General features: G+C 40.5%; 1 protein-coding gene across 2 annotated transcripts in view; it reads right to left on the bottom strand.

The window, feature by feature from the left end:
* Nucleotides 1-2,879: 2,879 nt before the first annotated feature.
* The window catches only part of Ocrl (OCRL inositol polyphosphate-5-phosphatase), a 58,192-nt gene continuing 33,237 nt past the window's right edge, over nt 2,880-27,834 (bottom strand). The window contains exons 15-24 of one of the 2 annotated variants that reach the window (XM_029560411.1): nt 27,005-27,140; nt 21,522-21,632; nt 20,749-20,914; nt 20,247-20,482; nt 12,258-12,281; nt 8,684-8,800; nt 7,752-7,836; nt 7,009-7,136; nt 5,632-5,743; nt 2,880-5,427 (exon numbers count right to left, since the gene is read on the bottom strand). In XM_029560411.1, coding sequence (XP_029416271.1) covers nt 5,303-5,427; nt 5,632-5,743; nt 7,009-7,136; nt 7,752-7,836; nt 8,684-8,800; nt 12,258-12,281; nt 20,247-20,482; nt 20,749-20,914; nt 21,522-21,632; nt 27,005-27,140 — 1,240 coding nt within the window. In that variant the 3' untranslated portion in view covers nt 2,880-5,302. The remainder of the gene's footprint in view (nt 5,428-5,631; nt 5,744-7,008; nt 7,137-7,751; nt 7,837-8,683; nt 8,801-12,257; nt 12,282-20,246; nt 20,483-20,748; nt 20,915-21,521; nt 21,633-27,004; nt 27,141-27,834) is intronic. The other variant, XM_029560412.1, reaches the window with a different exon arrangement.

Genomic DNA, 27,834 nt, shown 5'->3' with positions numbered 1-27,834 from the left:
GCCATACTGTGTCCCTAACCATGTGACTTTAAGCCAATCATTATTCTTTCTGAAACTCTCCATTTGCATAATGACATTGGATCAAATCATTACTATGATTCTCTCAAGATTTTGTGGCTCAATAGAAACAGTGTGTGGCTATGGATTATTAAGTCACATCAAGAGCCTGTTCTTCAACTTGTCTTGAATCAAAAAGGCCCCAATTGGGGCCCCTACAACACAAGAGAATTAGGGCAGGTGGGGGATGCAGTTTTCTCTGTAACCTCAAGCAAGGACAGTTACTGTGTCACATATACCACATTGACTCTTGCTCCATAGAAAGTGCTGGGTGTCAGTCACCATTCCCAGAGAGGAAATCTTTTGAAAGGACTCACATTCTTCTGCCAAGCCTTTGGGTCGAGCTAGAAAAAAACATCCTGACAACACTGAGTCTGCACATATCACAGGCAGGCTCACAGTGGGAGGGAACAGGAGGAGGGCCCTGGTTGGGAAGAAACCTCCTGCTGAGGCTGCCTCAGTCTCAGGGGTAATGAAATCAGAATCCACAAATTCATGATGGAGATGGGCCAGGGTACAGAGGTGCCTTGCTCAGATCAGGCACATCCTCTCAAAGTACTAGAAAGCTCATTCCATCCCCCCAAGTATTAAATGTATGCACTACATCACCCCAAGAGCCATTAAGGTTTTCAAAGGTTCTAAAGTGGAATATATGAAAACAGACTCTTTAGGAGTCATGTCTAATCCACCTAGGCTGTCGAAAAGAATGAGGTTCCCCTGAAATGTGTATGCTAGGGCTTGCCATAACTCTGGAGCTTGAGGGATCATGGATGTGGCCTACTGTGACATTTATATGCACAAAAAATTAATATTTGACCAGGCAAAAGTAGTGTGTGCAGGCTGGAGAGATGGCTCAGCAGTTAAGAGCACTGGCTACTCTATCAGAGGACCTGGGTTCAATTCCCAGCACCCACTTGGGGGCTAACAATCATCTGTAACTCCAGTTCTGGGGGACTCTGATGCTCTCTTCTGACTGCTGTAGGCATGTACAACATGGGTGCACTTACATACGTGTAGGGAAAACACTCATACACATAAAAAAGGTGGTATGTGTCTGTGGTCCCAAGGGAGGCTAGGTCAGGAGAGTTGCTTGAGTCTAAGAGTTCAAGACCAGTCTCAGCAACATAGTGAGATTTCATTTCACATCACACCTCACCTCTGAAAAAGAAAAATTTCTTCTCATATACTCACTGTTGCCTGAACCCTTAGGTTTAAAATCAGGGTACTTGTTGTCCTATGAAAGCACATGACATCTTTATGAGTCACTGAACATATATGGCTTCTCATCTCTCAGGGAAAATGCATCTTCTTTTTACGTTTTAAAAAATATTTATCATAGCCGGGCCTGGTGGCGCACGCCTTTAATCCCAGCACTTGGGAGGCAGAGGCAGGTGGATCTTCCTCATGTTTAAGCAGTAAGCACTTTAACCAACTGAGCCACATATCTCCATAGTCCTGTCTCCTTGATTCTTTTTGGAAGTAATTATTTGTGTGTGTGTGTGTGTGTGTGTGTGTGTGTGTGTGTGTGTATGTCATGGGTGTACAGGTGCCTGAAGAGGACCTAATGCTCGAGTTACAGGCAGCTGAGAGCAAACCAATATGGTTGCTGGGAACCAAACTTTGAGGGCTTTGAAAGAGCAGCAAATGCTCTTAACTGTTGAGCCATCTCTCCAGACCCAATTTTTCTTTCTCATGTATCGTGGGGGACAGACATGTATGACGCATGTGTAAAGATCAGAGGACAACTTCAAAGGTCAGTTCTCTCCTTCTACCATGTAGGTTCTAGGGATCTAACTTGGGTCATCAGTCTTGGCAGCAAGTGCCTTTACCTATTGAGACATCTCACCAGTCCAGGAAAATACATTTTAATAGTGCTGGTGCTGAGCATTAAACCCAAGGCTTCTTGCATGCTAGTTAAGCACTTTGCCCACTGAGTTGCAGACCTAGCATAATAATTTTAAATGACCTTTCTCTAAAAGATTGGTGATAAGAGATACAGGTATAGTTGATAGGGATTGCAGCAAACTCAAGTGAGACCAGTGTGGTGGCTTGAATGTGTCTTCCCCATAGGCGCCAACACTTGGTCCCCAGTTCGTGGTGCTTTGGGAGGTATGGCCATGCTAGAGGAAGTACATCACTGGCCTTCTGAGTTATTAAGCCTTGCTGGACTCCAGAATTGCTCAGCTTCCTGTACCTGCTTGAAGAGGTGATCGCTTAGCTTTCTACTCTGGCCTCCTGCAACCACGCCTCCCTGGCCATCATGGATTCTCCCTCTGGAACCATAAGCCAAATAAACTCTTCCTTCTATATGTGGCTCTAGTCATAGTGTTTTTATTAAAACAACAGATTAGTAACGAATACAGAATGAGTTCCAGGGATCTAACTCAGTTCATCAGCCTTGGTAGCAAGTGTCTATACCCGTCAAGCCATCTCACCAGTCCAGGAAAATAAACTTTTGTGGTGCTGGTGCTAAGGATCAAACCCAAGGCTTCATACACACTAGGTAAGTACTTTATCACTGAGATACAGCCCCAGCACAATAACTTGAAATGGTATTTCTCTGTGAAATGTGTGATAACAGGTATAGGTATAAGTTGGTAGGGATTGTGGCAAAGTCAAGTGACACTCGTGACAGAAGTCTCCCTCCTCCAGTTTTTTTTTTATTTTTTATTTTTATTTTATGTTTTTGAGTACATTGCCTGCATGTCAGTAAGTCAGTAAGTGCAATGCCTGTGGAGGACAGAAGAGGCCATCGGATCCCCTGGAACTGGAGTTACAGACAGTTGCTAGCTGCCATGTGGGTGCTGGGATTTGAACCCGGGTCTTCCGCAAGAACAATCAGTGCTCTTAACCACTGAGCCATCTCTCCAGCCCGTTCTCCTCCAGTTTTTTTCTGACTAATATCACACTGATTTTTCACACAACATATATTTATTCAAAAATTGCAATAAATTATGATAAAAAAGATGACACAAAATACAGAATCCCACTAGCAGCTTTGCTCAGTGACCAAGACATTTTGCGGAAATAAAGAACTACAGGTTAAGAATCAGAAAACAGTGAAAGGGAGACTAATGCAATGTCACCCCATAGATTTGAACCATTTCTTCCCTAAAACACCAGATGCAGAGTACTTCCTTACCAGTTGGATCTGAAACCCTTCCTTAATTCAGAGGAACTATGAAAAAGTACCTTGGAAGAATAGGAATTAGAGGTTGGCGTGCTGGGATAGGCATGGTAGGGAAACAGATTTCTTCCACTTGATCTGTCTTGTACCCCCCACCACCTAGAGATTGTCTAAAACCCTCAACCATATATATATCTCCATCCCAGGCCAAGCTGGAAAAAAGTTAAAAGGTTGAGGCAGTGAAGCAACTTGGTGCTCTGGTCTGAGGAAGGAAGGACACTACATGCATGCTGCACAGAGCCCTTACTAACCACCACATCCTTGGTCACCCAAACACCCCAAGTTGGCAAGATCTTAGAAAATGGGACCAGGGGAAGCATTCCTCTGTGGTACCACATTGCCCCAGCTCCTATCATCTGCCTCTTTCTGTGATTACTTTCTGGCCTAATGGATATGACAAAACTCTTCTGTTCAAAAGTCTTCCATTAACCAAGTGCAATAATTGGCCTCTGACTTATCAGATCTTCAGCTAGCTGGCACCAATAATTTGACTCCTATTTTCTAATTCCTAACCAGGAAAGTGTTTAACCAGTATTTGCAGGATACATACCTTTTCTTCTCCAAATAACTCAGTTTTGAAGAGATGGGAACACCATTCGATGGTGGATGATTTCCTGCCTTTCTCCTTGGATGTGCTAGAAGAGTAATGGAATCTGTGCCCAAGACTGTATACAGAGCTGTATGAGTTCCTTGCATCCAATATTAATAGGCAAGAATAGGTCAACTTGGGTTGGTTTCAATGAAAGAAAACCAGAGGCAAGACAATTTCACCAGGCAGTTTTGCAGTCAGTAGCTGGTGGCTTGTTTGCCAATTAACAGATTCACTGAAAAAAAAAAGTCTGTCCCACAAAGCTTGACTAAAATGCAAAGCTCGCAGGGTCATTTCAGGTGGAAGAGGTAATGTGTGTGGCTGGTCCCACTGGCCAGTCTCTTATACAGCACAGGATACTGTGATTAGGAGCCAAGAAAAGTCTCTAAATTCTTTCCTTGAAGGAGCCAGATGTGGAGCCCAGAGTCAGTCCTGTGAGAGAGGGGGTGACGTCTGTCCTCTGATTCTTCAGAAGATAGAAAAAACGGTTGTGAGGCTTAACCTAAAGTACCCAGGCTGGGGAGGAGCAATAGCTCCACAGGGCCTCACTTGAGGTGCAGAGACTCCTTTTTTGACCATGATGCAAGTGTTACTCTGGAAGTGGATTTCCAGTGGGAGGTGAGTTCCCTAACATCTAGGACTGCTCCTCATGCCAAATATGGATATTACCAGGAAAAGGAGAGTAGGAAGCAGGACTTGTCAAGCATGAACATTTTCACTCCTGAAAGACTCAAAGTGGTTCCCTTTCGACTGTGATTCTCCCACATCAATGGGATGGCATCTCCACAGTTCCTAAAGTTATGTAACTAAACATGATCTGAAACAAGAGGATACGGTTCCAGCGAGTGTGGATCCATGAGAAGGTCAATGTTACAGTGACACACAGATACCTTTGTAGTAGAAATGCACAAATGCATGTAACAATCACATCTAGACAGTGAGCTCACTGTTGAGGATACCCAAGGAGTCACTAGCCTCATCCAGGCTTCCTTTAAAGTGATGGACTGAGTGGAAGAGTGTAGAGGAGTGACATGGGGAGAGGATGGATCCAAAGTGCATTACACAAAGGACTAGAGACAAGTCTGAGCTACAGCAAGTAGTGCTTGTAAGGCCGAGAATTGGAGCATCTCAGAATCTAGGCCTAGGGTACTAAGGACAATCATGAAAACTAGGTAGCAGGGCAAAAAACACATCCCTAGGTAAAGGAGTGTAAATACCGACCTCTTTGCTTTACAAAGAGAAAACACAAAAAACATCAAAATATGGTAACTTTGGCTTGGCAATATATATCTAAAAGTATTTTGCTGTGTAGGATATGGTAAAGGACGGATTAGGAGACTCTGTTTTTGTACTATTAACAGAACTTGAGATTCTGTAATAGACCCTTTCTGTGTCATGACCTTGCAATTCATTCTGAAATACTTGGAGCCCAAGATAGTCTTCGTCTAGAGTCTCAGATAGGAAAAGACTTAGTCTTCATCATTTCCAAGCAGAAAGCCGAGAAGGAACTGGATGGCACGCTGGCGGTCACTTGGAGTCTGTCTTGCCATGAGGTTTGGTGGAGGCCTTAGGAGAAGGCTAGTGAAGAGGGTAGCTAGAAGATGGGAGAAAGAGGGGAAACCCTTTGTCAGATAGTGACTTGACTAAGGCCACAGGGTTGGGGGGGTGCAGGGGACAAGGTCTGTAGGAGGGAAGTGACTGCCATGTTTCTGAAAACGGAATAAGGAATAAGGCACAATGCATAAAGATTACCCTCCACGAACACTCCTGCACAGACTTTCTTATGGAGTACTCTTACCGATCATGTTGGCGCTGACGTTGTTATAGTCAGAGAATTTTAAGAGTTCTCGGAGGAATGCCATCAAGTAACGGAAAACATTTCTATGGCATCTCGGAAGCTGGGAAATTACCTGTTTTTAAGAAGAAGAATGGGTGGTAAGCAAAATAGATAGAAGGGAATAAGAATTTATAGCTGCCATAAAAGTAATTTGCTGTCCAACCTTTATAGGTCCTAATTGTCTGTCACTGCCCTTGAAAACTTACTCATGGTCAACATAATGTCTGTCAAATTATAACTATTTTTTTGTTTGTTTTGAGACAGGGTCTCTCTGTAGCCCCAGCTGGCCTGGAACCCATTATGTAGACCAGGCTTGCCTGTCCTGGGATTAAAGGTGTGCGCCACCATGCTCAGCTACAAACGCTTTTTTTTTTTTTGTCTTTTTGAGACAGGGTCTCCCTGTAGCCCTAGCTGTCCTGGAACTCACTACGTAGACCAAGCTGGCCTTGAACTCACAGAGATCCGCCTGCTTCTGCCTGCCTGTCCTGGGATTAAAGGTGTGCATCACCACACCCGGCCAAACTATAACTCTTAAGTGAGTATTGTTTGGTCCCTCTCTACTCAAATCCATGCAGTCCACAGACTCATACTCAATGCCTCATAAGAAGGTGGGTGCTCATCTGTTCTTTTCCCTTTTCTCCTGGTAGTTTGCAAAGGCATCTGTCAACCTAAGTGGTTTTCTTTACAGTGTCACTGGGCACTGTTGGGGACTTCCTCCCCAGTACTCACTGATACAATGATTCATAGGTAGTGTTGGCTATTGTGGACCAAAATGTTTCAAGATTAAAAACTCATCAAGGAGGAAGAAGAGGATGGAGGAAAAAGAGGATAAGGAGGCAGAAGAGGGGGAGGGGGAGCAGGAGGAAGGAGGGAAAGGGTGGGGAGGGCTCCCAATTGTCACCCACTCTTCCTGGTAATGACAACTAGAACTGCACATACAATGAGCTTTGCCAGTCTTGCCTCAGACTTCAGGTATTCATTCCACTAAGATTTCTGTCAACAGAAACAGGCCAACTAGAAAAGATGTCAAATATAACAGGAAATAACACAACCCAAAATTCAAGGGTCTCAACTTTAATTAATCAATCATTTATTTGGTGTGTGTGTGTCAGGGGGTGGGGGCACATGTGCGGAAGTCAGAGGACACCTTGTAGGAATTGGTTCTTTCCTTTCACTATGGATTCCAGGGATCAATTTTGGGTCATCAGGCTTGGCAGCAAGCACTGCCCTGTGATGACCAACAGATCCACACTCATCCTACCATACAGCCTGCTGTATATGATGATCTCTCTAGATGAAAACCTATGTTAAGCACATCCTCAGAGCAGTAAAACTCACCTGTCGACAGATCCGAGGATCATGAGCAGAGTCTAGACATCGCTGATACAGCTCATAACAGATGACTGGCTCTGGCAGGGCTTCCAGGAAAATGAGCAATGCTTCAGCCACAGAGTGGTTACTGCCAGCTGAATTACCTTAAGTCAAGGGGAAATGACTCCGGGGAAAGGCTACACAGAGACCTGACAGGCTCCCTTCCTCAAGCCTCTGAAAGGATGGTTTATCTCTTCTCATTCAGAATATACTGGCTCTACCTGGGACTTGACCAGGTACTCTACAGCTAAATTGGTACAGAATTAATTAGCCAAAGTCCCTTGGGAGAGTTCACCCAACTTTAGACTCAGGGGGCACAAGCCTGCATAATGACACTTGGCACTAGACGGGTCCTAGAAACAAGCTGCCTGTGTTTCTCATCTTTCTTCCTGCCCTAGTGATAACACATAGGCAGGAAGGGATAGCAGGAGGGACCAACTTGCTGAAGGAAAACAGTATTGGTGCTGTGGCTCCTATGGTGTATGCTCATTAAAAGCTGTTACCTATCCTCTGTTTCCTCTCAGTCAGAGCTGTGACACAGAGACCAAAAGCTCCTGAAAAGTCTTGAGAAAACGACTGCACAGTTAGTGGTTATCTTCTAATAAGACAATGACAAAATCAATCTAGAAACCCACACATCAAATCTAGGTGGGAACAAGACTTTGTTCAAGTATCTGTGTACCTTCCCAAGTCTTGGGCAGAAAGGATACGGATGGTCTCAGGAATGCTGGTGTCCAGGCAGTCAATGATCTGCTGTAACTCCTCCTGCATTCCAGGGGTTTGGAACAGGTCCTCCTGCCAAAGAAGAGAGAATGAAGGAACATGGCAAGATAATCACCCCTTAGGTTCTGAAGATTTCCCAGGGACCAGGAGAACAGCAGGAAGAAAAACATGCACATGTTATCAATGGTTAGGGCTGGAGGTGTGGATGATGCATTGTTTTCCTCTATCGGCTCTATAATCCACGTGATACATTATTTCAAACAAGAAAACAGCCTTCAATAGTTTCAACCTCTACCTGATAAGGTAGGAGAATAGATGCCCAGATCAGATAAACAGGTGTTCCATTGAGAGCCTCTGGACAACAGGGCAGAGTGCACACAGCATCAGCATAAAGACGTTCAAACATGGGCAAGACTGAATGCTAGGAAAGGAGTACATGGCACATCATGCTAAAACTTGCTGTCAAGTCCTATGGGTCTTCCATATATCTAAGAACATTAGCCTTCAAGTGGGACCAAGAAAGTTCTGATTTTTAAAGGGAATGAATTAGAGGTAGCTAGTGGTTTAGTATCGGACTTAAAAGAAGTACATTAAAGAAATAAAGGCTTGAAGTTACCTTTGGATTTCAAAATCTGTAATCTGATATAGGACAGCTAAAATAAGTATTAGACTGGGGCACTCAGTTGTCTAGGGTAAAGTACATAAACAAGCCACAGGCATTCTCAGTTCTGGGCCCAGCTTGGCTACCAGATTCAGAACGTGGCCTTAGGTACCTGTTAGCTTACATGCTTCAGAGGTCTGACAGTGAGGCTGCAGGGAGCTTGGTAAAATTAAAAGCATTATACTGATGTGAAATATTATACTTCCTATAGGACTCACACACATTCTAAAGTTGCAGAGAAGGCTTTCTCTTACTTACCTGGTGACAGGCATATCTGAATAAGTGATCTACTAGAAGCCAGATCTCCTTGGGGACCTGAAGGGGTCGCTCACTGGCACCTTCATCCAAGGGAACCATCTGCAGAAGGGATTTCTCCTAACAGATGAAAAGGGATGAGAATCAAAGGACCTTAGAATAAAGACTTAAATCTTTAAAATCTGGTTGTATGGGTACAATAGGATCTCTGTCTTTTAAGCTTTTACATTTTTCTCACAGGGAAAATCTGTACTCATTGAACCACCAATCCTTTCATTTGAGCTTATGGTGTGCATCCTGTGGTTATGTTCTGCATTGTACATCCCTTCAAGGGTGACTGAGAACTGGCACTGCATGAACACAATACAGCCACAGTTGTGTCTACACATACTATCTGTGGCTGGACCATTAAATCACAATTGTCAGTATGGTACTCTGAGAGATCATGTTTACACTTAGGTATCAGTGTACTTTAAACTAACTCTTCAGGTCTTACCACTTGATACCATTGGTAATTTTCATTGTTTCTTTAAAGAAACTGTTTTGATTCTCAGGAATTAAAGACAACTTTCCACATTGATTCACATACATGGATACTTCTGGACTGATGAAAGTTCTAATCTTAGGGTCCTAATCATAAGCCTCAAGATCCAAAAGTAATAAAATGGAATATGGTAACTGAAGAGCTAGAAATATCATGAAAAGTCAAGGGTCTCCTTCTAGAAATTTCAACAGCTCAGCAAATATTTCTAGGAACCCTTGTTCCTTGGACCTACCTTTCCATTGTTAGATTCTTCTGAAAGAATGTAAGACAAAAGTCTGGTAGTGACATAAACTACACAAATACCTAAATTCAAACTTGAAAAACAGGTAGAAAACAAACAATTGTCTCCCAACACTCAAAAAGAAATCATCCTTCTTTCTTAGTTTATGTACTCAAGTATAAATTAAATGAAAAATTATCTAAAAACAGGCTAAAGAATATCTGAAGAGAGCCTTCAGAAAATTCCAGTGGAGAAAACCATGCTCATATTTTGATATTCTCTTCATTCCCTCACCTCCAGGTCATATACTATATATGGCCAACTTTCAGAAATTGCCCAACATTATGTAACTGCCTGTCTCATCCATTACCTCCAACCATGTAACTTTAAGGGAAAGAAAATAAACATTTGTCTATATTTGCAGAGACCACATACACTACAGCAACACTGAGGTCTCTTCTTAGTATGCTCTTTAATAAGCACTGATGATTGTTCAAAGTTGCTGTGCCTCCTTAAGGGAATAAAGAGAAGGAGGAATGCAATGCTCTCAACATAGCAACATAGATTTTTCACATTTACTCTCTTTTTTTTTTCTATTTACTCTATTTCCCTTCTTTCCCTGGGATGCTATCTCTTGATATTCATTCTGTATAGCTGCCATAACTTCTATGAGTGGCTCACCCACTGACTTCATTTGAGGGATATATATATATATATATATATATATATATATATATATATATCAGGCATCTACCCCATATCTGAGCCCAAACACTTCATAATACATTCTGCTAACTTTCTGGATCAAACATAACACATGTACAGATTCTTTACCAGATGCCTCAAAACTTACTATATATAAATTATTCAGCAATGGCTCATGTACTCTCAAAAATATCTGACATCCAACTGAAGTTTTTCCTGTACTGAGGCATAAGGAAACACAAGGCACTGTCTAAGGTGAATAGACAGAACATGGACTGCCCTTAACAGAGAGGAGCTGGGAAGCAGAACTGTCTCAAATCTCAGTGTCTTAAAAGGTTAATAAAATGTCAGTAGGTTATAAATACTATCTACTATCCATTGCCAAATTTATGTGTGATAATACAAAATGTCCTGCTTGTGTCTCTGAAGTCTACAGAGGAATACAGTAAGAAAATCGGGAAACAGTACTTTTCTCAACAAAGTTCCACCCATTATAGTGAACTCTGATATTCAAAGGGAAACTAAGGCACTTTGCCTTCTTTCAACAAGACACATTTTGTGTCTGGTTGATCTTAATGATAATAACTAAAGCATCTCCGCCCTCAAAATGCATTTAACGCCACCAAATGGAGAGGATGAAGTTTTGTCAGGTACTGGAGTAAGGTGCTGTAGAACATCAGTCAAGCTCATGCACCTGAGTTTGGTGGTCCTGAGTGGAGCCTGGCATCTCTACTTGAGGAGAGAGAAGTCGTAAGGCACTGCAGTGGGAGCAAGTCACTGGACATTTAGGAAACAGTGCCCACACTGCACACCTCTGTGCTTTGGAGCAATGAGACTTCCACAGCATTTTCACCTTTCTGGGCCTTGGGCATCTTGTCTATTAGAATGCAGAAAATACCTGTCTATGTCTGAAGAAGGCTGGATTAGATGATCTCTTATAATCCTATTTAGTGCCACAATTCTGCCTTATGCTCTATTTCTTGACTATACTTGAATATTCTGAATAATTAATAACTTCTATTATTATTAAGGACACAAAATAACTCTTTTGGTGTTTGTGGGGGGTACATTTATGTGTATTATGAACATGTCAGTGCTGGTACCTGTGTGTGCATATATGTATATGGAAGCCAGAGCGTGACACTGGGTGTCTTTCCTCAAGATCCTCTCCAAAAATTTTTGAGACAGGCTCTCTCATGGAACATGGAATCATCGATTTGGCTACACTTGGCTAGCTAGTACACTCCAGGGACCTACCTCTTACTCTGCTCCCAGCACTGGGGTTACAGATGTGTGCCACTGCATCCATTTTTTAAATGTGGGTGCTGGGGATCTAAATTCAGGTCCTTATGCTTTTGAGCAAGTACTTTTCTGACAGCCATCTCCCCAGCCTCCAAATCACTCTTAATGAAACAGAAATGGGCTTGTTTGGTTTTACTATCTTTGGAAATGGGGGCAGTTAGATAGCACCTTCCAACTCATGAACTTTCACATGAAATACATCAAGACAGATCTGGGTCTATGATGTAGCTTAGTGGTAGAGCACTTGCCTGGTAATTAAAAAATGAAAATCTGGCTAGGGGTGTAGTCAGTGGTAGTATATTTGCCTAGCACGTGTAAGGCCCTGGGTTCTATTCCCTGTACCACAAAAACATCTAGAAGCTGGGGCTATAGCTCAGTTGGTACAGTGCTTATCCGGTATGCACAAGGCTCTGAGTTTGATTCCCTAGCACCACATAAAACCAGGAGTACTGTAATGCCAGCACTGGGGAGGTGGAGGCAGGAGGATCAGAAGTCAAGGTCATCCATGCTACATAGTGAGTTTGAGACCAACCTGTGATACATGAGACTTTATTTTAAAAACATCTGGACCCTTGAGGTGTATTTCTTTTATGTACTTAGCATCAATAACTTGACAGGATGTATACACATCTTTCTTGTATTTCAAGTATACTTGTAGACACCCAGCAGGACAGTATGGTATTAGGGGATTCTCACTGCATCAGAGGTAACAGACATGGGAATGCCTAGGGACAAGTTCCAGGGACCACAGTTATGTGTTAATCAAGCCCAAGGAAACCTTCATAAGCACCCGTGGATTGAATTACCTTTTCTAGGAAGCTGTCTTCTTCCTGAGAGCAGAGCAGGAGAAAAGTCATAGGCAGATAGACAATGATTAGAGTTAATTCACGGAATTATTAGAAACAGCTCAGTATTAGACATAAATGCCTTTAAAAGCTTTGATCCTTCAAATGATGATCATTGAAAATGGAATACATTCTCCATATGCAAAGTTCTTTATCATGCATATTAAATTGTTAAGCCATTCCCTGAGATTATCACTCAAGAAACATCCTTGTGTAGGCCTAGATTTTTACGCCCTCTGGCAGCTGTCTGAGATCTCAGTTAAATGCCCACTAATGCCTCTTCCTGTTTATCTGCTGTAGTGCAGTTCTTACCTCACCATAATGCCACCTCAGTACAAGAACTTGGCTGTGGGCCTGACAGTGGATATTCAGAAGCAGACTTTCCTTTCCACTGTTCTCCTCATCCTAGCTAGCCTCCTGAGCAGGGTCCAAGAGTCCTTTCCATCTCCCCATACCCACCTACCTCCTCACAGACCTCTAGACTCCCCAGAGCTGGAGGTTCTTCTGAAATGGTAATGAGGTTCGCCCCAGAGCTTTCTGGATCAGGAGATCTATCAGTTTCCCTATTCTTGTTTTCTCAGTGGGTATAAAAGAAAAAGAAGCAAGGGAAACAGCACTCTTAATCTTCCCTACCATTACTGCTGTCATTACAACCCAACGAGAGTGACAGCAGCAGTGATGATCACCTCCACTGGAGGCTTATCTGCCTGCCCCCTGTGCAAAGTGTTTATATACAATGCCACTTTATTTGCACATAAGAGTGAAGTATTATTCCCATTTTACAGATGAAGAAACTGAGGCTTTGAGAGGTGAAATTATTTACCCAATGTCGTACTTATGTAGTAAGTGACAGACTCATGATTGAAAGAAACCCAGGTCTGACTAATTCCAGTCATTATCACTACAACCCCTAGGCAACTCAAAAAGAACAACATAATTGATTCCTGGAAGGAGAGGTAGGGGAAAGCTGTGAGAGTGTATTTTCTATAGTTGGCTAAGGACATTGAGAAACCCTACTTATAAGGCAGCATGGTTAATGCAAAGAGTATAGGCATTGATCTAGGCAGGCCTGGGTACAAATCCTGACTCTTACTGATTCTGTGGAGACTTCAGGCAATTTACCAAACTTCATATTGGCTCAGTTTCTTCATCTCTGAAACAGGCAAAATAATATTTTCCTCATAGGGACAGTGAAGCCATGTAAAACCAGCGGGGAGTGGCATATACATTCACAGAGACTCCCAAGTGGGTCCTTCCTAATCCCACTATGGACCACCAAGAGATCAAGTACAGATCACGTTTTAGGTCTGATAAGTATAAGAAATCACAATCTTCCTCTTAGATAGATGTATGCAGCCCTGGAATTGGGGATAGGGGGGAAATATGTGTTCCCAACATTCCAAGTGGTAATCCTGAACCCATTTCCCCAAGCTGTTCTTATATATGGACATTAGGACTTTTAGTATTGTTAGATACATATGAATTAAACATACATTTGTGAGTTTACCAAGAGCTAAATACCACGTGAAATTAAGTAGTCAGAATAATAGTAATAGTACTCATAGGGTATATACTGTTATATCATTATAAATACAACACTTTTAAATGTGAAGTTAATTCGGAGTGCCCAACATTTCATTTACTAAAACTTTGGATTATAATCATTTATTGAATTTAGGAACACTTGTTAATAAATCTGACAGACGATATATTTTTCCTATAATTGAATACATGACACATGATATGACAAGGAAAACTAGGCAGAATTTTTTCATACTCTCCTGTCAAAGCAGGCCCTGAAAGAAGTTCCTGTGGGTGGGGACCATTTGCCAGTGCAAGGCAGGGTGCTAAATACCTTTGGAGGAGGGCAGTTGGCAAATAAAGAAACATTCAGAAGAAAGATGTGGTTGGTCCCTGACCATAGTTTCCAACTGAATCAGGATACTCCTTAGTCTCATAATTTATGGCCTGAAATTGTTGTAATTCATATATACAAGTTTCAAATAAATGGCTACTAGCCCTTAAAAGAGCTACAGAAAACTTTTTTTCCAGTACTGGAGTTAGGACCCATGGTCTTGTGCATGCTAGGCAAACTTTCTACTACCAAGCCACACGTCTCAGCACTCAATTCACAGGCTTTTGAAGGACAGAAATCAGAAGGGATATCACAAATGGAAGCAAGCCAGACACAGTGGGCAGCCTGTCATGCCAGCTCCTCAGGAGGAGCATTGGTACTCAGGAGTTCAGGGATAGTCTGGATGACATACTGACATCAATGCTCTTAAAAACTGTAGAGGAGGCAGAAATATACAAAGGCCAGAAAAGTTAAAGCACAAGGTGAGATTAAGAAGAACTTTGTCATGTGGTTTGTGGGGAGCTTAAGGTGAGATAACTAGAGAACGTTCAGAAAAACGGGGAGGAACAAATGACACTAAATAACAAGTTAAGGAATTTGGATTGTGTTCAGCAGGCATGGGGGAACTGATCACTACCTTTAAGCAAGGAAATGATCACCTCCACCAAAGCACTATTATACAACGATCAATCTGACAGACTGGAGTGGGAGAAAATGAAATGCAGAAACAGAAGTAATGGCAAACATTAAAAGGCTATCAAGATAGTCCAAGCAGGAGAGAAGAAACACCTTAAAACTAATATGAGGGCATGTGAGATGGCTCAGCAGGTAATGGTGCTTGCTGCCAAGCTTGTCAAGCTGAGTTAAATGCTCAGAACCCACATGGTGGAAGGAGAGAACTAACACCACAAAACTGTCCTCTGACCTCCACACATGTACCATGATGCGTACACGTACACACACACACACACACACACACACACACACACAATGAATAAATAAATATTAAAAAATTTAAAACTGGCTCAGCAGTTAAGAACACTGGTTGTTCTTGCAGAAAAGCCAGGTTCGAATCCCAGCACCTACATGGCAGCTAACAACTGTCCGTAACTCCAGTCCCAGGGGATCCGACAGCCTCTTCTGACCTCCGTGGGCATTGCATGACAGAGGTGCACTTACCTACATGCAGGCAATACATGTATACACATAAAATAACAATAATAAATAAAATAAAAAAAATTAAAACTAATATGGGGCCAGGGAGATGGCTGAGTGGAGAGAGGTGGTCACATGTAGACTGAGTTCAATCCCTGGGTACCACAAGATGACAGGAGAGAACCAATTTCCAAGAGTTGTCCTCTGACCTCCACACATGTACTATGGTGTAAGCACACACAGAGACAAAATAAAATTAATTAATTTTAATAATTAGTATGGGTAAATACTTTTCCAGCAATTTACTTTTTTATGTGTATGCATATATTGCCTGCATATATGTAAGTGTACCCATGTCGTGCAATGCCTGTAGAGGACAGAAGAGGCCATCAGATGCCCTGGAACTGGATTTACGGACAGTTATTAACTGCCATGTGGGTGCTGGAATTCGAACCTGGGTCTTCTGCAAAAACAGCCAGTGTTCTTAACCACTGAGCCATCTCTCCAGCCCCCAACAATTTTTATTTATGTGTATTCATGTGTGTGCAGGGGTCTTCAGAGCTAGAAGAGAGAGTTGGATCCCCTGGAGCTACAGCTACAGGTGGTTGTGAGATATCTGAGTATAGGTGCTGGGAACAGAACTCAGGTCCTCTCTAAGAGCAGTATGTGTCCTTAACTGCAGAGCCATCTATCCAATTCAAGGAAAAAATGTATTTTAAGTTAGTGGGTCGTCAGGCTGTGCTGCTCAATGGTAGAATGCTTGTTTAGCAGGAATGAAGCCTTGGGTTCCAGCCCCAGTACCCCCAAAATGAAGAATGAATAAAAGAGAAAACTCTGAAAGAATTAAAAGAACTGTGCAGGCATGATGACTACAGTTCAGATTCCACGAACCCTGTAAATGCTGGGTGGGTGTGATGACCCACCTATCATTCCAGTCTGGGAAGGCAGAGACAGGGGATCCTCAGAGCAAGCTGGCTAGCAAAACTAGCATTATCGTCAAGATTTGGGTTTCACTGAGAGACCCTGCCCCAATGAATGAGGTGAAAGAGCCATGGAGGATGATTCTGGACATTAACCTCAGGCCTCCACATGCACACATGTGTACACACACACACACACACACACACACACACACACGCACACATCTCTTTCCCCTTCACTCCTTTCAGGAAAATCTTATAATTCTCCACATATGTTCTTTTCCCTTTCACTTTGCATCCTTTACTCAAGATGTCCCTTGCTCCTGGAAGAGCCTATTCCTCCGATACACAAATACATGTTTCTTAAGTACTCTGAATTGACTCAGAGTACTTAAGAAACATGTATTTGTGTATCGGAGGAAACATCTATGATGAACCCCAAATCACTTTTCTAACTTTATTCTTATGTACTGAACTTATTTCTAGATCACATTAGTGTTATAAACATCAAATATCCATTAAGGTAAAAATAGGCTGATTCTGAGATTGATTTTACTGAGATTACCTGGTCAATCAATAAGCTTTTATAGTGTATAAGGACCTGAGAAACTGTGCAGGAAAGAATTCAATTGTTAATACATTCTTTATAACACTCATTTCCTCAAATATTGACTTACCAAATATAGCGGACATTAGTCAATAGAAATCATTAATGTTCAAATTATCTCTAAACTTTCTATTCAGTATGGTTTAGAATGTAGCTATACTGTACATGCAAGTATACTTTCATGATCAATAAATTAGAGAAAGCCACATAAACTCCAAACTACTTTATATTCAGTATGTACTACATAAATATTGCTAATTATTTGCTAGTTAACATGTTATTTCATAAAGTAGAAAGATGGATCTTAAGTATGGAAAAGAATTAAAAATAAAATAAAAATAATTATAATAGCAAATAATTGTCATCTGTCTCCCTCTTATGCTAATCTTAACTATTCTAGGAGTTGTAGAGTTACTGTTATTGAGGATACTTAGAAGAAAGAAAAGGACTTGTGCCAGTGGTAGGAAGAAAGCATAACACAAGAATCTTTCTGAAAGAGTACATGGACACACAGACTATGCACTGAACTCATTTCTGCATTCACCATGATTTTACAGCACATAAGACAGTAGAAGACATGTTTCAATATTAATGTCACTGACTTGTGGGGTTTGAAATATCCTGTTGGGTCTTGAAAAAGCATGAATGAATATGAGACCTCAAGAAATATTTCAGAGTTTTGAAACAAGTGGAAAGGTGCTCAGAATGGGGCACTGATGATTTTATATTCCCGTCTATTGCCTCACAACAATATGGAGAACTTCATCAATGAGCTATAGTAATTTAACAATACTGAAATGTGGCCTGGAGAGTTAGCTCAGCAGTTAAGAGCCTCTGCTCTTGCAGAGGACCTGGGTTTGATTCCCAGCACCCACATGGGGGGTTAACAACCATCTATAACTCCAGTTCCAAGGAAATCTGATGCTCTCTTCTGACATCTGTGGGCACTCGTATACATAAAATAAAATTTAAAAATAATCTGAAATGTAACAAACTATTAAAAGAATGAAGACTCTAAATACTACAAAATAATAAAATTAATACAGACTCAGCAATTCTCCAAGGTTCTATTTTTTTTTAACCTTGAGTCAATTATGCACTAAAGAAGGAACAGGACTTTCTATGGAGCCATTGATTCCTCTGATGGGTTTTAGCTACTTTCTATTTATGGATAAATGCAGTAGAATTGCTGGACAATACATTTTATATAGAATAAGACCTTTTAAACCTGGTTGAGCCCCTTTTGACTAGTCACAGAATATGGAAAAATATGCAAAGAATGCTATAATGCTGCTATAGACTTTAACAAAAATAAGCTATGGCCTACTTTAAAGGAAATCAAAGGTGAAGAGAGAGTACGTAAAGATAAGTTAAAAAATACCAAGAAGTTGTAGCTATAAAAATTGAGGAAATGATAGACCCTTGTACTGGACTCTTAAAAAGCAAATGACACTAAAGAAAGCAATGGAGAATTGCTGTACTTGGAAAGATACTACAAAGACCTTACCAGGTATTCTGCATGAACCAAGATTGCATGTTTTTTTTAAAGCTATAAAGAAATTACTGGCACAATTGGAAAAATATGAATATAAATTAGACATTAGATGTACTACAGATGACTGTTTCCTCCAAGTGCAATAATGGTGTTGCATGTATGTACAAGTTTGTCCTTTTTCCTAAGAGATATAGGCTGAAGTGTTTAGTGTTGAATATCTGATACACTACCACTTAATTTAAAATGGTATGACAAATCGTGTGCATCTAAAGCATGTGGGAGTTCACTGTATTTTTCTTCGATTTTTTTTTCACACATTTTATGGTTTTCATAAAAACTAGGAGCAAAGAATGCTAGGAAGCAGTGTTTGAGACGAAAGGATGGAGGTAGAAAAAATCACATTAAATGTATTCTAAAAGGTGAAACACTAAATTTGAGAAACAAGAGTATGGTGGGAAAAGAAAAACAATTCAGAGAAATCTCAGAATGGCAGGATATGAATTTCTGTTAGAAAGAAAATTATTTTCTTTCAAACAAAGGTGAAACCCTCAATCAGAGCTTCAGGGGAAGAAATAGAATGCTAAGTGCTTTAATCTGCTATCTGAGTCTCAGGTACAACTGCACAGCAGTGGAACAGATCACACTCAGACAAGCCAGCAGTCTGCTCCCTGGATTAACCCACCCTGCTGGATGATACAGTCACTTGCTCTGGCTGGGCCAAAAGACCAAAGTAAATACTTACACAAATGATAATGTTCAGTTATTGTTGAACTTCATTTTCTTTGGGAAAAAAAGAATAAAATTTTGTAGTCCCATCCTACATATTAATTCAAGAACAGTTGCATTTACAGAAAAAGTTCTTAATAGGATGAACTTATTATAAATCAAGTTTTTACTGAAAATAATATACTTTTCTGTCATATGAATATTGATATATTATTTTGACATAGAAAAGGGAGGAAATAATTTTCTTTTCCTTTCTTCAGTCACATAAGTAAACATCAAGCCTCAGTGTACATTATAGCCATCTGGAACCCGGGGTTGTGGCTCAGTAGGCAGAGTATGTGCCTAGTATGCATGAAGCCCTGGCTTTGATCCCCAACAATGCATAAACCAGACATGGTGGCACAAACCTCGAATCGCACACTTGAGAGGTGGAGGCTGGAGGATCAGAAGTCTAAGGTCATTCTTAGCTGCACAATGAGTCTGAGGCCAGCCTGGGTCACATACAACCTTGTCTCAAAAGAATAAAAAAAATCTTCTGGGATGTTAATAAAATGAAGATTGATAGGCTCTCCATCTTGAGATTCTGTTGTGAGAGGTGAATTGCGGGGGGGCAGGGGACAGGGGAACTAGGGACTATGATGCAATTTCTCGAAGGTTCTACTGTAGCTAGGTCTGTGCTCTCAGAAGCAACAAAGCTTTACTGTGAATTGATATAGTGTAGAGAGAATACTGGAGTACAAGTCAGAAAATCTGGGTGAGCGATCTGTCATTAACTTACTTGACTATGGGCAGATGAATCCCTCTGGGCCTCAGATTCCTCATATGCAGAATGAGAATAATACTGCATGGTGCACTTACTACACTTAGTGCACACACTGATTTATATGGAAGTGACTTGAGGTTATGATGAGCTTAACAAATAAGCATTAGAGCTTTGAGAGGGGAACCTTTAATCTTACTTTGGAAGCACAGTATTATCTATTATAGTCCCAACAAGAGGTAGCTATGGATTATTGTCTCCTCTTCCCTCGTAGGCTTAAGTTAATCAAAGTAGTGATAGGACAAAGTGGCATTCTTCCACATCACTTGTCAGTTCCCCTGACCCCAGAAGAAGAACAAAAGTACAGAAATAATGAAGACGAATTGTGCAAATTATATGTAAAGAAGGTTTATGCCTTAGGATGCTTCTCACCAAGTCTATGAGTTTGGTGACAGGAACTTCTCGGATTGGTCTTTTCATTCGACACAAAGCCTCTAAAGAGGTCCCAAAGCAACTTGGAAGGTAATTCCCACTGATGGTCAAGAAGTAATCTTTGCCTCTATCCAAGTGAAGGACAAGTATATCTTCAATCTTATCTTCCCCTGAGTTCAGGATGGTCACAGAGTCTTTGCTGACATATACATCAAGAGAAATGTCCACAGTCTCATCTGAAATGCAAGAGATGGTACACTGTAACACAGAAACTTCCAGTGGACCAGCAAAAGGAGTAGAACTGACAGAATGAATGTCCTCTAAAAAGCAGTCACCAAGCAACAAGCAGGGAAGAGATGGGACACACAACAGTGCTATCACCAATACAATGACAGTAAAGGTGAGAGACATGTGGTTAGAAAACAAGAAGTTAAATCAAGGTGGTGGGAGCCTAGTGAGGTGGTCTGTGGCAAGTGGATACATGGGTAAAGGGAAAACTCACTTGGCTCCAAGTATCCCTCAAAAGGTTCAGCTCGAAGCCATGGCTTGCAGTATTGGCTGTCATTAAGTTTAGGGATGAAAGAAAAATGGCAGGGAACCTGTCCATTGTTGCTGATCTGGAATTTCTCCTTTTGTAGCTGCCGAAACTTCACGTTGTCAAACACAAACTGGGGAATAACAGACAGACACAGACATGCATCACTAGTAGGGGAAGTAAGTCAGTTAGAGTATTCCATAGATGATATGGATAAAGAATAAGGTAATGATCAACCAGTTACGTAACTGCCATATGTATTTACCGACTGAGACAACTTCACATCATCGACTTTCATACATTATTAAACTAACACCAGCAGAGAAGGTGATAGGTGGCTCTTGATTGTTATCTAAGCTATTCTGATTGTTCATGGGATCCTAAGGGTAACATGATCTTGGTCCAGGGTGCTCATTCTGTTACCAAGTTCTGTTCCCTCAGAACAGTGGCAAATATGAGGACTGAGAAGGTGCCAGGTGCTGTCCAGGAGCTTAGCATGTATTTACTCATGTAACCCTTACAATTGCCACTTAATCCAGAAGAGGAAGCTGCAGGTCTGAGAGGGTAAGTAAGGTGCCTCTTTTGGCTCTGCATCTACTACTTGGCAAAGCTGGGACTAGACTAGAGGCAATCTGACACCAGTAGAGATGATTTTAACCGCGATATCTTCTTGAGTAACACAGTCTCCCTTGTGTTACCTACAAAAGACAGTAGACAGGAGCCCATATATTTTTGCTCACCTCCCTCTGACTGAGTTCTAAAGAAGGAAGGAAATCATTTTCCATCCTGTCCATAATGCGCACAATATCTTCAAAGACCTTCCGGTATCTCCGTTCATCCACAACCTTCACCTAAAAGAGAATGAACATTATTTTCAGTTCCGCACACTCCTAGCTTATCTCTTTGACTATATAGTAATTGAAAATGGGTTGTTACAGAAATCATCTACAATAAAGTGTGGTATGAACAATGATCTCAAAAACTTTGGTATCTTGCTTCATCCACAACTTTCACCTGAAAGAAAATAATCTTTATTTAGTCTTGTGTGCTCTCAACTGGTCTGTCTCCAAGTGTCACTAACAAAATTTTAAAAGCCACTTAAACAAACAAGCTAAATTTATAAGCATTATAGAAACATACACCTTAAGGAAAAGGTAACATTAATTGGCTAAATTTCTGGAAAAGTGAAATCTTTAAGTTAAGAAACTTGCTAGCCCAGCGTGAAGGCACACGCCTTTAATCCTAGCACTTGGGAGGCAGAGGCAGGCGGATCTCTGTGAGTTCAAGGCCAGCCTGGTCTACATAGTGAGTTCCAGGACAGCTGGGGCTACAGGGAGACCCTGTCTCAAAAAAAAAAAAAAAAAAAAAAAAAGAAACTTGTTAACAGTATATTTTTGAAAAGACTATTTCCTTGCCCCATTGATAAATTATTTGGTGGGATGACAATATTGTGGTAAAAATGATTTCTTACATTGTATAAAATGATAGGGTTAAAATATATTGATAGCTGTTTTTAATAGAGTAGTGGAACTGCAGAAATATGATTAAAGTATTTACATCCATTAGTTACTAGGCACAGCCAGGAATCAGAGCATCATTCAGATAACAAACAGCCAAGGTACAGTGTTAGTAAATGGAGCTTACGGCCATTCTAGAAAAAGACTAACACAAAACATCATAGACTAAAACCATGACAACCAACAAGTCATTTGTGCTAGTAGATAAAAAAATAAAAATTAGATCCGGGTGTGGTGGTGTATGCCTGTAGTCCCAGCACTTGGGAGGCAGAGGCAGGCGGATCTCTGTGAGTTCAAGGCCAGCCTGCTCTACATAGTGAGTTCTAGGACAGCTGGGGCTACAGGGAGACCCTGCTTCAAAAAGACAAAAAATAAAAATTAAAAAAGAAATCTTTCAGTTGGCACAGCATTTCCAACTTTTTGATATAGTTGTAATTTTTAAATATTACAACTTCATACAGACTAATATCACAAATTAGCATAAGGAATATATCAGTTTTATGTTGAGACTTCAGTTTCCTCTCCATGGTAGAATATTTCGCAAAGTCCATGTTGAAGGAGATTCATGTATACAGACAGCAAAGGTTCTAAAAGCAGATGCTGAAAATACCTGAGCCAAATAGACAGGGGAGGGCTTTGTTTATTAAACATATTTGAGCCATAACTGTACTGAGGATAGATCACTTTAGTCCTTCCAGGGTCCAAACTATACACAGTGTTAGGTTAAGATGACTTTTACACTTTCACAAAATTTTGTGAGTTTTTCTTTACTTTTTTTTTGAGACAGGGTCTCCCTGTAACTCCAGCTGTCCTGGCACTCACTATGTAGACCAGGCTGGCCTTGAACTCACAGAGATCCACCTGCTTCTGCCTCCCAAGTGCTGGGATTAAAGAAGTATTTTCACAACTGCAAAGGCTTAAAAGCAAGGAACAGTCTGACAGTTGAGAAAATCAAGATATGAAAGAGGGCGTGGAAAGATTGCAAGAGCCAGAGGTAGTGAATGACCACAGGGAAACAGAGTCTTCCAGACAGCTAGGCAGTTACTCATATGAACTCACAGCAATGGTGATGGTATGTACAAGTCCCATGTAGCTCAAGCCAGACAAAATCCCAGTATAGATATGGGGAGGTGGGTAAGAAACCCCAACCCTGACCAAGGAACTATTGGTAACAGACGGCAGTTGTAAGGGTGAGACTCTTGGTAGGTTGACCCAGCTCCAGTTGATGGACCCACTCTGAAGGGCATTTAGGGACAGAAATTTGACTCTATAGGCATATATATGTATGTATATTATATATAATATATAAATACATATGTATATTATATATAATGCAGTACATGAAATTGGCCGGGAGGTAGTAAGGGAATGATAATGGAGGTGAATCTAAATATGATTTAAATATATTGTATGAAATTCACAAAAACTCAATAAACAAAAGATATGGAAGATCAACTAAGTTGCTCATTGACATAGCTAAAATCAAAGGTGAGATGAGCTCTGTAGCACTATGTGGATGGATCCTTTCAAAAGACCAGGTGTGCAACAGAATCAACTTGGCTAAGGTTTAAAATTACAGGTGCCCGAGCCTACCAATCACAATCTTGAGGGGTGGGGTTCAGATCTCCATACTTTTCTCAAAGTTCTTCAGACACTAGTTATTTCCACTAGAATTTGAGAACCAGTACAATAGACCACAGAACCAAATGCAGGGGCAGAAAACTCAGCTTGAGTTTTCTCAGGCAGCCCACAGCAATTCTTCGGAAATTACTGGCTGTACAACATTTGGCTCCTTCGCTAACAGTCATTGGGGCCAATGGTGGTTCAAGTATAATGAGGGTTTTAAAGCCTCTAATCATGGCATGCCTAAGAGTCCAAACTATGACGTGGTTACTCAAGAAAAGCATAACTTTTCTTGGTGGATTAACACTATTTAATGGCCATCAAGGATAATAACACAGAGAAAAACCAAAGAATTTTACCACCTGATACATTCATTTTAGAAAAGAAAATTTCCAACATTGGGAATTCAGAAAAAAAGTACAATGAGTTAGATCTTGATGTAGTAACATGGACAGCTCTCTGAGAGCTATTAAACATTATAAGCAAATTTCAGATTAATACATATGGTATGAGACCATTTACAATATACACACCTACATGCAAAAGTATTTTGTCTATGGGTAAACAGAAAGGCATATACAGAAGTCTAGAACTATATCATCTAATATGGTAGTCACTAGCCACACAGGGACATTTACATTTAAATTACTACACGTTAAACAGTTAAAAATTCGATTCTTAGCTGCATTGTCTACATTTCCAGTGTTCAACAGTCACCTGTAGGTGGAAGCCACTAAACTGGGTGGCACAGATACAGGACATTTTCATCACCAGGTAAGGCTCAATGGATGATACTAGTTTAGAAAGACAAATATTCATAAGTGGTGTTGGCCTGGCTGGGAAGTAGGCAAATTTGAAACTCAGACATGACAGTTACTGAAGAACATCAGCCTTATATGTAAATTCCACTTAGATCTTTATTTTAAAGACAAATCAATTTTAATTTTTAATGTTTATTTTGTGTGTGTTTGTGTGTGCATGTGCCTGTACCTCTCTCTCTCTCTCTCTCTGTGTGTGTGTGTGTGTGTATCCATGCATATCCATGCACGCATGCATGCCATGACACACTTGTGGAGGTCTGAGGACAACTTGCAGGAGTAAGTTTTCTTCTTCTAGCATGTGGATTTCAGGGATCAAACTCAGATCATCAGGCTCAATGGAGAGTACTTTTACCCACTAAGTCATCTAGCCTGCTCCCCCCAAAAGCTCTTTTAAATTATTATACAATTTGCAATCATTAAAAACCAGAAAAGCAGAATATAATGAACCCTCAAAAAATTAATCATATCCCACTGGGAGCTCAGGATTAATGTGTGTGGAGTACTAAAAATATTTCAAGGTTCAGAAAAGAAATATAAACAAAAGAGCCAAGCATATGGATTAAACCACGGAAGCCAGTGTTTGAGAAGAGATATCCTCTTGAAATGGATTAAGAAGATTCAAATGAAGAAGACATCCTGCAAGTACAATCAGATGGGTTAAAAGCAGTTTCTGAAGACATATTTAGTCAGTAAGTACATTAGAACTACTAAGCCATTCTGGAATAGTGGAAAGAGCAGAGAATTAGGAGTTAATCAGACTTAGGATTTGAATCTCAGCTTTCTTTCTAGTTGAACCTCTCAAAGAAGCCATTTTCAAACTCCCTGGCTCTTCATCTGCTCATCTGTGAAATGGGAAATATTTCGGTGAGCATTGTTATGGGGGAATAAATGATGTGCACACTTTGCCTGCACAAAGCTACTGACTGCTATATGTAATGGTAGGAATCAAACACAAGGTTAGTATCACCATTATGTTAACATTTCACAATGGGGGTTAGGGGTATAGTTCAGTGACAGGCACAAAATCCTGTATTTGATCCCAAGCATCACAATCAAAAACTACAACTCTGCAACACAAAATTTCTAAAAAGACAAAAAACAAAATCATTGGTTGCCTTGCAGAAACTTAAGATATATTCTAAGATGAAGACCTAATTTTATTTCTCAAGGAAATACCCTAAAGTCATTCTTCTTTAAAAAAGCAGAAAGGAGGGGCTGGAGGATGACTCACTGATTAAAAGCACATGCTGCTCTTGCAGAGGACCCAGGTTCAGTTCCTAGCACCACATGAGTAACTACCATCAGTAACTCATGTTCCAGGGGATCTGACACCCTCTTCTGGCCTCTGTGGGTATTGTACAACATGGGTGCACTTACATACAGTCAAAACACTCATACACATAAAATAAAAATAAATAAAAATTTTAAAGAAACAAAAAAAGAGGAGCCTGGATAAGACACACTGATGATACCTATATCAGCACCCACTCCCAAACTGAAATACACAACAAAAAATCTGTCACACTGTGCCCTTCGCATGAATGAATTCATTAATCTCCATGAGTAGAAACCAATATGAGTATACATTGTAGATATACTGTAGAGGAGGAGACTGAAGCATAGGGACAGCCAATCAATTGTACATTCACAATTAAAGGTGGCTCACGTGCAATGCAAATCCAAGCAGTTGACTATCAAGTTCATCCTATTAAGCACTATACTAGTTATATACTGATAGGTTACAAGACCACAAGTGTGGAAAACCCACAAGAAATATTAGAAATATACTGGCTGTAGTAAATTAGAAGATTGTAAGATAATCTACACACTAATAACACAGCTAAAAAATACAATAGGAAAAAAACTATTCACAATAGAGGCAAAACATTAAATAGCCAGCTATAAAGTCAGCCCAGGATGGAACCAAGTTTAAGAAAAACATAAAACGTATGTTGTTTAAAAGGAAGATTTCCATGTAGAAGGGATGTGACTATACCTCCTAAGGTAATGCATAGGTTTGATCATATTCTGATCAGTCTTTGCCTATGTGGCATAAGATACCTGTATGTGAAAAGCCAGGTACAGGAAGAGATTTAAGAAGGACATTTGGGAAGGTTGAAGGCACTAACCTCTCAAACCTGCAAATATTTATTTGTTTACAGAACATTTATGGCTCGCTGGATTACTAACCTGTGTTGTGTCAACACAATGCTCCAGAAATAGCTACTTAACACAAAAATAAATGAGCAAAGAAGTATTTACCCCAATATGGAATAGGGCGCTAACAGGTTTGTGGTCACTGGTTTTCAGTTCCATGTGACTCCGGTAATGAAGTTGATTAATATTTGCTCCTCTCCAAAGAATTCGGTCACACCAGGCTGGAACCCGGCATTTCCCACTGTAAATAAAGAAACAAGTCACAAACAGAACACAGTACACAAGAATGTTATAATACACATTGGTTTTGAAATTGGGTTAGGCCCTTCTCTTAAATGTCCCTTCTGGAACGACCCCATCTTCTTCCCTACACTGCAAGCATTGATACTGTCTGTGTCTGCCTGTCTGCCACTGAACCCCATGCACTAAGTATCTTGTACAAAGTATGTGCCTAATAAATAATTATCTAATGAGTGAATAAGCGGGTTTCCTAAATTTAGGTCTGTATTTTCAACAGTGTCACCACAGGGGAAATATAATAGTACCTTTGTAAAATATCCTTATAAGGTCAAGATTCTGTTCTAACATTTGCTGTTCCTTTGCTCTATGAACTTAATCGTACTGTACACTGTAAAATAGATTAATTGAGTCCCAAACTGCAATCCTGTATTCATAGACTGGGTTTAATCTCCGGAGAAGAGTAAAGTGTTCTCTTTTAAACTTGGACTTTCATGAACAAATCTAGATTCTTCTGAAGGAGAGGAACTAACATGTATGCATGCAAGTCTGCTTACAGAATAGGCCATAAAATATCGAGAAAGATAAACCTATTCATCATTCATTAATATAAGGCATGCCCCTGTACACCTGATCTAGTAGGTGACCCAAATATTCCTTATCAGTAGGTGGGAGGAACAAGGCAAAGTAAACAAGGC

The sequence above is a fragment of the Nannospalax galili genome, unplaced genomic scaffold (assembly GCF_000622305.1).
Source record: "Nannospalax galili isolate Female #2095 unplaced genomic scaffold, S.galili_v1.0 scaffold371, whole genome shotgun sequence".
NCBI classification, from domain to species: Eukaryota; Metazoa; Chordata; class Mammalia; order Rodentia; family Spalacidae; genus Nannospalax; species Nannospalax galili.
This window is presented reverse-complemented; position numbering and strand designations above follow the sequence as displayed.